This window comes from Hemicordylus capensis, chromosome 15 (assembly GCF_027244095.1).
Source record: "Hemicordylus capensis ecotype Gifberg chromosome 15, rHemCap1.1.pri, whole genome shotgun sequence".
NCBI lineage: Eukaryota > Metazoa > Chordata > Lepidosauria > Squamata > Cordylidae > Hemicordylus > Hemicordylus capensis.
Genome location: NC_069671.1, coordinates 16,736,711 through 16,751,088, shown reverse-complemented (window position 1 = coordinate 16,751,088; position 14,378 = coordinate 16,736,711). Strand labels below are relative to the sequence as shown.

Genomic DNA, 14,378 nt, shown 5'->3' with positions numbered 1-14,378 from the left:
CTTCTGTTTTATAGTGTTCCTCTTCATGCAAATTTGTTTGGTGGTCATTGGTCTTACTAGAGTGTGATATCTCTGAAGAGGAAGTGTGCCATTTCAGACAGAGCCAATGAGCATGGACAAATTTGCATGCTTCATTTCTGGAGGTTTAAGAAAGGAGGTTTGCTTCAGTTTGCTTCAGGAACAGGAAGCCAGTCTCTTTGAAGACCTCGTCACCATGGTGTGGATTCCAGTTTTGCTTGCACTTCTCAATTACTGCTCAGGTAAGATAAAAGCTTATTAAGCAGGCAATGGGACACCTTTTTCAAGTGTGGCTCTCTTATATTTCTCATGGGGAGAGGAACCATCCATATTCATCACATCATAATGTCCCTTCCAGTGGCTGCTGCTAGCGACTTCTCTCCTCCTCCTCTTCCTCCTCCTCCTCCACAATAATGATGGTGATAATGATATTAATAATAGTGTTTAGATTTTACACACGAACGTGTAGTCCTGTGGAACAACAACAAATATATTTTCATAGTATATATATTACAGGAAGATAATGCTTTTGTGAAAGCAGAAAAAAATGAATGAAGGTTGTGCTTTGTATTTATTTTTATTTTATGTTGTGTATAGGTGTCAGTTCACAACCAACAGTGACTCAGCCTGCCTCTGCATCTGTGCCTCTGGGCCAAACCATTAAACTCTCCTGCTCTACAAGTGGTGGTAGCTGGAGCACTGCTTACTCCTGGTATCAACAGAGACCCGGACAGGCTCCTCGCTTTGTGCTCTATCGCACCACTACCAGGGGAGAAGGGATCCCGGATCGGTTCACTGGCTCTTACTCTGGAAACACGGCCCATTTGACCATCACCAATGTCCAGCCTGAAGATGAGGCTGATTATTACTGTTGCGACTGGTATAGCACTGGTAGCATGTTCCACAGTGGTACAATCTAATGGGGAACTCAGACAAAAACCTTCACATGTCTTCCCCAGAGTGGGGAACTGAGAAATCTTAAGGAGTTTCATTTTATCTGGTCTCACTATATTTCAAAGACACCATTGACATCAATAGAAAGGCACAATAGTCCAATTTCTGGGAATGTCCCTCCCCCAGGAGAGGAGAGCTCTCTTGAGAGGATTGCTGGTCTTGTGGTAGCAAGCATGACTTGTCCCTTTAGCTAAGCAGGGTCTGCCCTGGTTGCATATGAATGGGAGACTAGAAGTGAAAGCACTGTAAGATATTCTCCTTAGGGGGTGGAGCCACTCTGGGAAGAGCAGAAGGTTCCAAGTTCCCTCCCTGGCAGCATCTCCAAGACTGGCCTGAGAGAGACTCCTGCCTGCAAGAGAAGCCACTGCCAGTCTGTGTAAACAATACTGAGCTAGATGGGCCAAGGGTCTGACTAAGTATATGGCAGCTTCCTATGTACCCTCTTACCCCATAGGCTCTTCCTATGCGCTCTTACCCCTGGACTTCGGGGCCAAAGTCCAGGGCCTCCACACCCCCTGGGGCCCCCCAAATCCTCTTTAGTCTGTCCTTGGTAGTGTGGTTTGTGCCCTCAAGAATGATGCTTAACTTGTAGCGGAGAGGCCTCCAAAGGCCTTTAGGTCCAGGTTCCAAAATTACCTAGGTACACTTCTGTGCCCCCTCCCAAGTTATTAGCACCAACTGTCCCATGAAGTAGACAATACTGAGCTGGATGGACCAATGATCTGACTCAGTATATGGCAGCTTCCTATGTTCCTAAGCTTAACAGAGGGTGTGAAGTTACCATGGTCAACCGTCAGGCTTGTCTTTATCCCTGGAAGTGACCAGTGCTCTCCTCTAATCTCCTGACTATCCAAAGCCCTTTCTCAAGTCTGGCTATCATTTGCAAGAAGTGATGGGGTGCCCCTCTTGACTGCCTCACCACTGCACTTGTATCAGTCTGGGAGACGGAGACGACAGAGACGAAGTGTGTGAAATGGACCCCATGACACAGCCTATGTAAGGTCTATTTTAGCCTGTAGGGGGAGATGTTGGTCCAACTTCCCCACATTTGATAGAATTAAATAATCATAATAATGGAAAGTCCTGCACCTGCGGTGGGAAGTGCAACAGGAAATTGTTCAGTACAAAAGTGCACCTATTTCTGGTCCTGATGCTCACTCATGTGCAGATATCAGACTCGTTTCTTAAAATAAAAACACCTCTGGGCAAGTTGCCAGATTGCCTTATGTAGGCCACACAGAATAGGTGTGGGCATAATTACTTGGCATTGATCAGACAGGTGTTATCTGTACAGTGCAGAAGTGCAGTGGAAGAGACCTGAACCTACATTCTCTGCTAAAGTGAAGTTGATTAGTATGACTTGGTAATTGGCAGGGGTTTCAGGATGCATCCAGACCTAGACTGGGGCAAAGAAAGAAGATGGACATTCCCCCAGGAAAAAAAAAAAAAAAAGATCTAGCAGGTATTCTATTTCTGCTCCGATAATAATACTAAACAAGTTGTTCTAGTAAGAACTAATCTGCCTACTTCTCTTTCACTATCTCTATAGCTGGACTCAATTTGTTTCAAATTGTTAGACCTCTTACACCTCAAATGTTCACACATCCGCCATCTTGGATCGGGGTGGATGACATCATCACAAACTACACCATTGGGGCATCCCTATGTGTCCTTACAACAGTACCCAATTTGGTCCATATTGGTCCAGGCGTTGCGAAGTTGGGATGAGAGGAGAGCTGGTCTTGTGGTAGTAAGCTAACCCTTAGCTAAGCAGAGTCTGCCTTGGTTTGCATTTGAATGGGGGGCTACATGTGAGCGCTGTAAGATATTCCCCTCAGGAATAAGGATGGAGCCACTCTGGGAAGAGCATCTAGGCTCCAAGTTCCCTCCCTGGCAGCATCTCCAAGATAGGGCTGAGAGAGATCCCTGCCTGCCGCCTTGGAGAAGCCGCTGCCAGTCTGGGTAGACAATACTGAGCTGGATAGACCAACGGTCTGACTCAGTATATGGCAGTTTCCTATGTTCCTATGTACCTCCACCCTGAAAGTCATTCAATAAATTAGTCTTTGAAGGAATTGCTTTGATTCTGTCTGTTTTGTTGAAGTGTTGTTATAGTGTCATTTTTTTAAAGTGTTATTGGTGTTGTTTTTTCAAAATAGAAGAGAACCAGCACTTTGAAAAGTGCCTTTTTATCCAGTTAGAAGTGGATTTTGGATCGATATGTAGGGCGCAGGCAGTGATGCCCAGTATGTGAGATCCCATCCTGCATGTACTCACTGGGCATAAATATGTTCTCGTCATTTCTAGCAGGACCAATGGGAGTGGGTCAATTTGCATTCTTCCTCTCTGAAGGATTTAAGGAGGAGGAGGGGGTAGTTCTTACTCTGTTATTTGTCTCCATCAGGAAGCCAGGCTCCCTTGAAGAGCTCACCATGGCCGGGGCTCTGTTTTTCCTTGCGCTTCTCACTTACTGTGCAGGTAAGATAAAGCCAGGTACCTGGGCAAAGAGGTGGCTTAGAAAGTCGTGCTTCTAATATATTGAACAGGTGGGGAGGGCAATTGTCCTCAATCTGTCCAGCATAGCATCCTTCCCAGTGGCTGCTGGTGGTGTCTCCCTTCTATTTCTTCTTTAGATTTGGAGTCCCTCGGGGTCAGGGACTATCTTCTCATTCATCTTGCTCTGTTGGTGATGATGTGCCCTTTTCCTTGAAATGTGGCTTATAGATATTCTTCATATGATAGTAAAGACTACAAGAGCGGTTTTCAGAACTAATTTCACTTAGGTCTGTGGATCAGCAACAACAGCCATCTCTGTACTGTATATTATTTAAAATAGGAAAGTGATGCTTTTGGGAATGCAGGGAACATGAATGAAGGTTGTGCTTTTTGCTCTCTCTCTCTTTTTTTGCCAAAAGGTGTCAGTTCTCAGGCCAGTTTGACCCAGCCCACCTCCATGTCTGCGTCCCTGGGCCAAACAGTGAAATTCACCTGCACAAAAAGCAGTGGGGTCAGCTGGAACGGTGGCCAATCCTGGCATCAACAGAGACCTGGTCAGGCTCCTCGCTTTGTGGTCTATCAAACCTCCAGCAGGGGCGAAGGGATCCCCGATCGGTTCACTGGTTCCTCCTCTGGAAATTCTTACTATTTAACCATCACAAATGTCCAGGCTGAAGATGAGGCTGATTATTATTGCTGTGATGCATACCTCAGTGGTAGTTCTTGGCTGTCTCACAGTGATAAAGTCTAATGGGGAACTGAGATGAAAACCTCTTCAGGGCAGGTAATGGAGAATTCATTTGATCTCTTCTCATAACAATTTAAATATTAGACTTGGGGTGGATAGAAAAGGAATGCCCTCACCCTCCTCCACCCTGGGCATGAACACAAACTGTCCTATGAATGAGTTGAAATTATGAGAGGGAGGCTGTTGAAGTGCTTCAATTGGATGGCGGTCCTCATCCCCACCCTGAGAGGCATTCAATAAAGCATCATTTCAGGGCTCTGGTCAGATTTTGTCTTTTGTTAAAGTGGGATTTTAAGTGGAAGTACTTGTTTGGATTGTGTTTAGGGGTCATTCAGATGAATAGCCATCACACGTGATTAAGGATATGTCGAAAGGGTGGACACCCTGATAGGGTCACTCCCTGTTCATGAGAGCTGCCAGGCCATATCATTTGAACCCGACTAGTGTCTGAAGACAATTGCTGTTCACTTCCAATGGAAGATTGGAAAAGAGCCACCTTTATTCTAATGTGCATTTAGGAACACTTTGAGTAGTGGTTAAAAAATTGGCAGTGAAATAAGTGAAATGAAATAGGTTTTTGTGCAGTCGAGAACAGAAATAGAAGATAAAAAAGGCAAAGAACAAGATGCAAAGAAACAAAGACGAAGATGAATAGTTCCCTTTCTGTTTTCATAGGAACATAGGAAGCTACCGTCTACTGAGTCAAACTGATCCATCTAGCCAGAGGTGCGCTTACCCCTGGACTTTGGGGCTGAAGTCCAGGGACTCGAAAGCCCCTAGACCCCCAAATTCTCTCTAGTCTGTCCCGGATAGTGTGGTCACCCGGCAGAGCATGATGATGCTTAATTTGCGGGGTGGGGAGGGGGCTCCAAAGGCCTTTAGGTCCAGGCTCCAAAATTACCTAGGTGCACCTCTGCATCTAGCTCAGTTTTGTCTACACCAGGGATTCTTAACGTTGGGTCCCCAGATGTTATTGGACGTCAACTCCCATAATTCCCAACCAAAGGCCACTGGGGCAGGGGATTACGGGAGTCGAAGTCCAATATTATCTGGAGACTCAACATTGAGAACCCGTGGCCTACACAGGCTGGCAGTGGCTTCTCCAAGGCTGCAAGCAGGAGTCTCTCTCAGCCATATCTTGGAGATCCTGCCAGGGAGGGGACTTGGAACCTAGATGCTCTTCCCAGAGTTGCTGCATCCCCTAAGGGGAAGTGCTCACCCATCAAGTCTCCCATTCAAATGCAAACCAGGGCAGACCCCTTATCAAAGGGGACAATTCATGCTTACTCCCACAAGACCCGCTCATAACCTTTCTAGGCGCCAAGCTAGCCATTTGTTCCCACAACACTTCCCCTGACTTTTGGTGACCTTATTCAAGAAGCAAGAAACGTTGTGGGGAATAATACATGACTGTGGTCAAGCACTTTCTCTCCTACCTTCTGATTTCCCCTTACAGGTCCCCCCATCCATGATGCCTGCTTACCAGCAGTCATCTGCAGGATGATTGCTACAGATGCAGATTACTAGCAGGACCCCTGCTAACTTGGCAAAGAGGCACCTTTTAATGTGGTGGTTCTCTTTATTTAGCAGGGGGAGAGTAACTGGCCCTGTCCACCCTCAGCACAGGACCCCTCCAGTGACTGTTGCTGGTGTCTATCTTATGTTTCTTTTAGATTGTGAGCCCTTTGGGGATAGGGATCCATCTTATTTATTTGTTGTTTCTCTGTGTAAACCGCCCTGAGCCATTTTTGGAAGGGCGGTATAGAAATTGAATGAATGAATGAATGAATCTCTGCTGAGGTAACATGCGGTTTCCTCCTCAGTTCCCTGTGGCTTTTGACACTCTCTCTTTGATCACAGCTGCATCTTTAAAAAAAAAAATCCTTGACCATTTAAACCTTTTCTCATCTCTTACAAGGTCTTCCCCCTCCATGCTCATTTTATTCTGGTGGTTTTGGCTTGGCTAGAACATGGGGGTCTCCTCAGAGATGGTGTACCATTTCCAGCACAGCCAATGGCATAGGGTGAATTTGCATGGGGAGGAGGGTCATTCTATCTCTGGGGTGGGTTTAAAAAGGTGGGGAAATGCCCCACCCAGCTATCTGTCCATTTCAGGGAGCCAACTTCACCATGGCCTGGGCTCTTTTTTCCTTTGCACTCCTCACTTATTGTGCAGGTAAGAGAAACCCTCTTAAATGGGGAACGAGGGATCTTTTAAGGGCAGCTTCTCCTGCTGAAACTGTGGCAGGACTAATCTACCTAACCTAACCTAACCTAACCTGTTAGTCCAACTGTTTTGGACTAACCTTCCCTAGACTGCTGCCTCAACCTTCACAAGCCGTGTTCTTTTGTCTTTCTGTTTCCCAAAGGTGTCAGTTCCCAGGCAACATTGACTCAGCCGGCCTCTGCATCTGTGTCTCAGGGCCAAACGGCTAAACTCTCCTGCTCACAAAGCCGCGGGAGCACCTGGGGCAGTTGGTACTCTTGGTATCAGCAGAGACCTGGACAGGCTCCTCACTTTCTGGTCTATCAAACCACCACCAGAGGAGAAGGGGTCCCAGATCGGTTTACTGGCTCGGCCTCCGGAAACACAATCTTTTTAACCATCACAAACGTCCAGGCTGACGATGAGGCTGTTTATTACTGTAACGACCGGTACAGCACCGGTTCTATTTGGGCGTCCCACAGTGATACAGTCTGAAGGGGAACTGAGACAAAAACCTCTTCAGGGCAGGGAACTGAGAATTCTTAAAGGGCTTTATTGGATCTATTCTTGAATTCATTTAAAACAAAGTTGAAATGGATAGAAAGGACACAGAATACCATTTCTGGGATTCTCCCACCACCCAGGGCTCTTAATACAAATTGTCTTGTGAGGGAGAAGCAGCAGCGAGAAAGAGGCTGGTAACTCTTTTAAGTGGACGTGTGGTACAGCATTTACAAATGGAAAACTATGGTCACATCCACACATCATGTGGAACTCTGACGGACCTGCATTCTGCTCCCCCTCCCCACTATCTCCTTTCTGCATCTGGACAACAGGGAGAGTGCCCTCAGCAAGACTGCAGAGGGGAGGGGGACAGGGCTATGTGGGCTGTCCTTCATCCATGAAGGACAGCCCACACAACCAACCATGCCAGAGTTGTGGGAGGAGCTTCCTCCCTCAATTCCGGTTCCAGATGACACAGCCTGGAGTTCCAAATTTGCTGCTCTGGGAAGAACATCTAGGATCCAAGTTCCTTTTTTGGCATCTCCAAGATAGGGCTGAGAGAGATTCCTGCCTGCAACCTTAGAGAAGCAGCTGCCAGTCTGGGTAGGCAATACTGAGCTAGATGGACCCATGGTCTGACTCAGTATATGGCAGCTTCCTTTGTTCCTGTGAATGCAGCCTCCACTGCTGCATTTAGATGGTGCAGAGGCTCCTTGGACCCTTGGTTTTGAGCAGCAATACAAAATGAAGTTTCCAATTGGAGCCTTCTGGGCACAACCTTGGGTCGTGCAACAAACAGGACTGGAGTTGCATGCGTTCGGACAAAATGGTAAGGAGACCGGAAGCCCCTGCAACTCCAGTCCCCCATTACATGTGAATGCAGCCTTTGGGATGGTCCTGGTTGGCTGGCCTGCTCCATATGATAAAGGAGTACACAACATGATGAGTGTGTACATCCCTTCTCCCTACAGCACACCATTACTTAACCAGGGGAAACAGGTTGTGTGAACCCACACAACAGAAATACTACTCTAAGTGGATGACTCATGTGCATGCATCCTTAAGAAACAGCACACTTTGATGGAGACATGCACAGTTAATGTATGCACATTTTTATCCTGTGCAGCAAGCCAGTCAGAAAACGTGCCATCTAAGCTGATGCCTTCTAACATAATCCTCTTTTTTAGCACATTTGTCAGGCCAGTCGGACAACATATCATCCAAACTGGCCCCATCATGGATGCTTGCCAGCAATCATGTTCAACTGAGATAACACACCGTTCCCGCCTCAGATCCTTGCATGCATCTGCCACTCTGAGTGCGTCACAGGGACATCTGTTTTCATCCTTGACCATTTAAGCCTTGACCTTTTCCTCTTCTTTTGTAAAATATCTCCATGCACATCTGTTCTGCATTTGGCTAGAATGTCTAGAATGTGATGTCTTCTCATAGGAGGTGTGCCATTTCTAGCAGAGCTGGTGGGAGTGGACAAATTTGCATGTGTGGGTATGGAGGGGGTCATTTCCCCCCTCTGGAGGATTTAAGAATGGAGGAGGAAGGTCCCACCCCATTATCTCTTTGATTCAGGGAGTCACACTCATCTGGAGAGCTCACCATGGCCTGGGCTCTGTTTTTCCTGGCGCTTCTCAGTTACTGCTCAGGTAAGAGAGACTCCTGCTAACTGCCTAAAGAGGCACCCTTTCAAAGTGGTGAGGCCCCTTCATTCAAGCAGGGCGGGGGAGCAACTGTCATTTGGCCCACCATACAGTCCACCCAAGGTATTCTTGGAATCTCCTCTTTGGCCATAGAACTATTTTCTCATTTATCTCCTGTTTAAAGCACCACATGAACATTTATTGCACAGCATTCTACTGCTACTGCTGCTGCTGCTGCTGCTGCTTCTACTACTACTACTACTAATAATAATAATAATAATAATTGCTGCAATGAGCCACTGGAATATTTGCAAGAATTACACATTGCCAGCAAGTAAGAATTGGTGGAATCATCCAATTGAGAAGGGCACAGAAAATGAGGAGGCAAAAATCCTTTGGGATTTTCGGATACAAACCGATAGGCATTTAGCACTCAACACGCTGGATCTGACAGTCATCGAGAAGAATCGGGTTCTGATCATCGATATTACAATCCCAGGGGATAGACGGGTCAACGAAAAACAATAGGAGAAAATAACCAAATACAAGGACCTTCAGATTGAAATTGAGCGGCTCTGGGAAAAGAAAACAACAGTGGTGCCAATAGTTGTTGGTGCCCATGTTGCAGAACCAAAGGAACTTGAACACCATCTTGACACCCTGGGCATCCATTAAATGACAACACATCAGCTACATAAGGCCACACTACTTGGGACAGCACGGATACTACAATGCTATCTTTAATTTTTCTTTAGTTGTCCTAGACCCTTGGAAAGGGCCCGATAATTAAAGTACCAAATCCAGTCAATAACATCTGGTAGACTGTGTGTAAATAGCATCATCATCATCATCATCATCATCATCATCATCATCATCATCATCATCATCATAAATACTTTGAGCTATTTTACATTGGCTGCTGGACCAATTCCAAAGTTTTACTTTTATATTTAACATGTTGTAACCTTTGAAAGCCCAGAAAAATGTGTGAGGATTCTTCATTGTGCTCTAATTATTATTTTTTCTTTTGAAAAAGGTGTCCATTCCCAGAGTGTTACTCAGTCTGCCTCTGCTTCTGTGTCTCTGGGCCAAACAGCTAAACTCTCCTGCAATAGAAGCAGTGGTGGTAGCTGGTACAACTACAATGCCTGGTATCAACAAAGACCTGGACAGGCTCCTCAGTTCCTCTGGTATGGTAGCAGTACGAGGGGAGAAAGGGTCCCTGATCGGTTCACTGGGTCTTACTCTGGAAACACTGGGTATTTAACCATCACTAACATCCAGCCTGAAGACGAGGCTGATTATTACTGTGGTAACTGGGAGACCACCAGTAGTAGAAAGTATCACAGTGATACAGTCAAATGGAGAACTGAGACAAAAACCTTCTCTAGTCCTCTCGGAGCAAGGAGCTGAAAATCCATTCAGAGCTTCATTTGATCTGGTCTCAAACTCTTCAAAGGACAGATTTGGAATAGATAGAGAGGAGGCTGCAAAGGCCCAATTCTGTCGATGTTCCCCCTCCAGGGATTTCAACTCCAATTATTCTGTGAATGAGGAGTTGCAGAGAAAGGGAAGTTGGTTATGTCTACTCGGAAATAGTAATTCCACCCCTCAAACCCCAGCGACTTCAACCCAACCCCCAAGAGCCATCTGACCCACAAAGGAACTGAACTGATGTTTTATTTTCATAACATGGAAGTTCTACATAGGCACAATATTTTCCCAATATTTTATGCTGCTTTGGAGCTAACCAATGTGAGGAAACTGTCAGAACTGCTGGAATGAAGATGAGCTTTTTGATAAAGTTGGAATCTTTATTATTTTGAAGTTGGAAAACTGTTGGGGCTTTGGATGAGACTCGGACCTCCTATGGAAATACCAGTCTTCTGATATTACAAAGAGGAGTGGTTTTAGCCACTAACTGAATATCTTCATTGCTGAAAATAAATAAAACTTTTCAGATGTCAATTAGCGATGTGCAAACTGGCTCGACGGCTTGACGGTTCACTGTCGAGCCGGTTTGGTTTGAAGGCTCAACGTCGAGCTGACTACCCCCCCTCCCGGTTTGGCTCAATGTGGAGCCGAACCACCCACTCCCGCGGCAGTCTGGGGGGGTTCACGAGCCTTTTACTGTAATAATAATTAAAAAATAAATAAACTGGGCCAGCCGGATCCGTGCACATCCCTAATGGCAATATCGTGTTTCTCCACCCAGTTTTGCTGATTAGTATTTCAATTTCCATTCATGACATTGAAGAAATGTACATTGATGCAACCTTAAGCAGCTTGTGTGATTTGAAACTCTGATTCTGTAATGGTTAGGCAGAAGTAAGTTTCAGGTATCCCTGTAAGCTTTAATTTCAAGTATCTTCCAGCAGCTGAAAAATCCTTTGCATACTCTGCATCTTTGTGAGCCTTGAAGCTCATATGGCGCGGTGTGAAAAGTTGAATGCGGCCCAGCCTGTGAAAGGCCTGCTCTTATGCCTTTAGCCAGTAGAGGGAGAGCTTGACCCATCTATCCCACATCGGGTCATTTAAATAATTAAATCATCATCATAATTGAAAGTGTTGCATCTGTGCTGGGAAGTGAAGCAGGAAGTTCAGTACAAATGTGTGCCTGTTTTTGGTCCTGATGGTCAGTCATGCACAGAGATCACTCTCTCTCTCTCTCTCTCTCTCTCTCTCTCACACACACACACACACACACACACACACACACACACACACACACAGTCACTTTCTCTCTCTCCATTGGCTACAAGGAGAACACGGAGGCATGCATTGTGATGAATCTGCACAAAAAGAAAACCTGAGAGAAGAGGGGAGGGGCTGCTTCCCACATGCCGTGAGTGTAATTTGAAGTGGCTTCGCTCAACATTTACCCTGAGAGCTAGTGGAAGCTATGCGTGGAAAAGCTCCTAGTGATGATGCCGGGGTGGGGAGATGGCAGCTTAAAATTAAGGTTTCCGTTTGATTTTTTTAAACTTGTGAAATTGACCAAAAAGAAGACAAAGAGCATTTGAATATTTGCAAAAATCCACATGCCTCAATATTTCTGAACATGCATCATATAAGACCATAACATTCATGATCAATACGCTTCACCCAATATTTGTCATCAGCAATTTGTTCGTTTGCTTTTTATGGAAATTATACATAAAGAAAAGTCCCTTTCCCCAATGTGTGCAAATTCAAACATGGCACAGCCTATGTGAAGCCTGCACTTCCACTTTTAACCTTTAGGGGGGAAGATTGGTCCACCTTTACTGCAATATGAGAGAATTCAATGATCATAATAACTGAAAGTTCTGCACCTGTGGTGGGAATGGAAGCCGGAAATTGCTCTGTACCTATTTGGGTGACTATTTTTGGTCCTTCTCTGTCATGCGCAAAGCCTTAAGCAAGTCACGTGAACTGAGCATAGCTCTGTCTCCAAATTCATCTTCATGTCATCAAAGCTCCTGAGACAAGAACAAAACATTTGATTTTTGATTTATTTATTTTTTTAGAATGATGCCTCCCAGCCCCCACCCCCTCCATTTAGCAAAGCTGGAATGTTTGGAGTAAAATCCTTAAAAAAGAAAGGAAAAGGGGGGGGGGGAGTCCAGCTCACTGACCCAGAGACTGAAGAAGTCCTACTCTGTGCAGAGGTCTGTAGCAATATCCTGGCAGTCAAGTATGAGTTCCCACGCTCCGTGCCACTTATTGTTCAAACCGAAACCATCAGGGAGGCAAGGCTTACAAGGAAAGACTACAACATTTATGGGTTTTTGAGCAACTAATGGGAGACATGACAGAGGTTCATAAACCTATCCATGATTATAGAGAGAAGTCCTGCTCCTTCTTGTATCTGCTCCATGTTCTTTCGCCAGGATGGAACATGCTGCCTCCTCAGAGGTGGTCTGCCATTTCTATCAGAGCTGATGGGAGTGGTCAAATTTGCATGTGGAGGCCATTTTTCAGTTCTGGGGGATTTAAGAAAGGAGGACAAATGCCCCCCACATAGTGATCAGTCTCCTTCGGAAAGCCAAACTCCTTTGAAGGGCTCAGCATGGCGGTCTGGGCTCTGCTTTTCCTTGCTCTTTCCAGTTACTGCTCTGGTAAAATCAACCCTGCTAAGTGGTCAGAGAGGCACCTTTTCAAGTGGAGAACCTCTTTTAGTTAAGAACCTAAGAAGAGCCCTGCTGGATCAGGCCCAAGGAAGCCCATCTAGTCCAGCAACCTGTTTTGCTCAGTGGCCCACCAGATGCCGCTGGAAGTCCACAGGCAGGAGTTGAGGGGCCACTGTGCGAAACAGGATGCTGGACTAGATGGGTCTTGGACCTGATCCAGCAGGGCTGTTCTTATGCTCTTTTGCAAGGGTAGAACAGCTGTCTCCAGAGATGCCCAGCAGAACATCTCCCAGTGACTTCGGCTATCTCCCTTGATTTTTTTGCTTAGGATTTTGAGCCCCTTTGGTCAGAGAACTAGTCTCTCCTTTCCTTTGCTATGTGAATCACTAAGTGGACTTTTCATTTAACAGCATGAGGAGGAGTAGGAGGAGGAGGAGGAGTTGAGAACTAACGTTACACAGACCTGGGTCACCAGCAATACTCCTATTGTCCTTCCATCATTTTGTGTTTGAGAGCATGGAAAAAAGAATGAATGTTGTTCATTGTGTTCTTATTATGATGTTTCTTTTCTTTAAGGTGTCCATTCTCAGAGTGTGACTCAGGCTTCCTCGGCATCTGTGTCTCTGGGCCAAACCCTGAAACTCTCCTGCACTAGAAGCAGTAGAGGTAGTTGGGGCAACGACTACAACTGGTACCAACAGAGACCTGGGCAGGCCCCTCGCTTTGTGCACCGTCCAGGCGGCAGCCGGGGAGAAGGGATCCCGGATCGGTTCACGGCCTCTTCCTCTGGGAACAATTTCTACTTAACCATCACCAACATCCAGGCTGAAGACGAGGCCGATTATTACTGTGGTGATGGAGAGACTGCTGGTGCTTGGAAGTTCCACAGTGATACAGTCTAATGGGGAACTGATTTGAAAACCTTCCACTCAGAGTATTTTATTAAGAACTTCATCTGATCTGGCCCCAAGCTCAGATAGAAAAAGAGAAGAGAAGAGAGGCTGCATAGGCCCATTTCTGGGACGATTTCCCCTCCAGGGCTCTTAACACCAGGGACCCATCCCCACGTTATGTTCAATACTCGTACAATGAGTGTACCATGTACACAGATCTGTACACAGGTACAGCCACAAACATGTTGTGTTGAATACAGGTGCGGAGGTACTCATCCTATCTGGGCCATGCATCTGAAGGGCCTTGATCCAGGTTCACTTTTAAACTGAACACAGGCCCAGTCATTCACACAAACACATGCACAAATGTACAGATATGTCTGAATTGCTCTCAAGTATCCTATGAATGAGAAGAAAGCGAGAGGTGGTGGTGGGTGGCATCTTCTCTGCAGGGGTGGCACCAGAAAAATAATAATTGAGGAGAGCACAGAAGGAGCAAAGTGCATTATTGGTAGGCAAACTGTGCCGGCCATGTTAGATTGTAGAAATAGAAATGGGGCATGGTGGGGTTCATGCAACTTTCCTGGGGCACCAGTGCACCTTCTGAGCTGCTCTTGCTTCTTTGCTTTAGAAGTACTGCTTTAGGAGAAGAGAGCTGGTCTTGTGGTAGCAAGCATGACCTGTCCCCTTAGCTAAGCAGGGTCTGCCCTGGTTGCATTTGAATGGGAGACTCCATGTGTGAGCACTGTAAGATATTCCCCTCCGCAGGGGATGGAGCCGCTCTGGGAAGAG

General features: G+C 46.0%; 2 gene segments (V, D, J or C); both read left to right on the top strand.

Moving 5' to 3' along the window:
- Positions 1 to 3,380: 3,380 nt before the first annotated feature.
- LOC128338015 (immunoglobulin lambda variable 3-19-like) lies at positions 3,381 to 4,219 on the top strand. The segment is given in 2 exon segments: positions 3,381 to 3,450; positions 3,888 to 4,219. Coding segments are annotated over 2 exon segments (378 nt in total).
- An 8,380-nt stretch (positions 4,220 to 12,599) lies between these two features.
- On the top strand, positions 12,600 to 13,614 carry LOC128337922 (immunoglobulin lambda variable 9-49-like). The segment is given in 2 exon segments: positions 12,600 to 12,681; positions 13,270 to 13,614. Coding segments are annotated over 2 exon segments (375 nt in total).
- Positions 13,615 to 14,378: the final 764 nt, after the last annotated feature.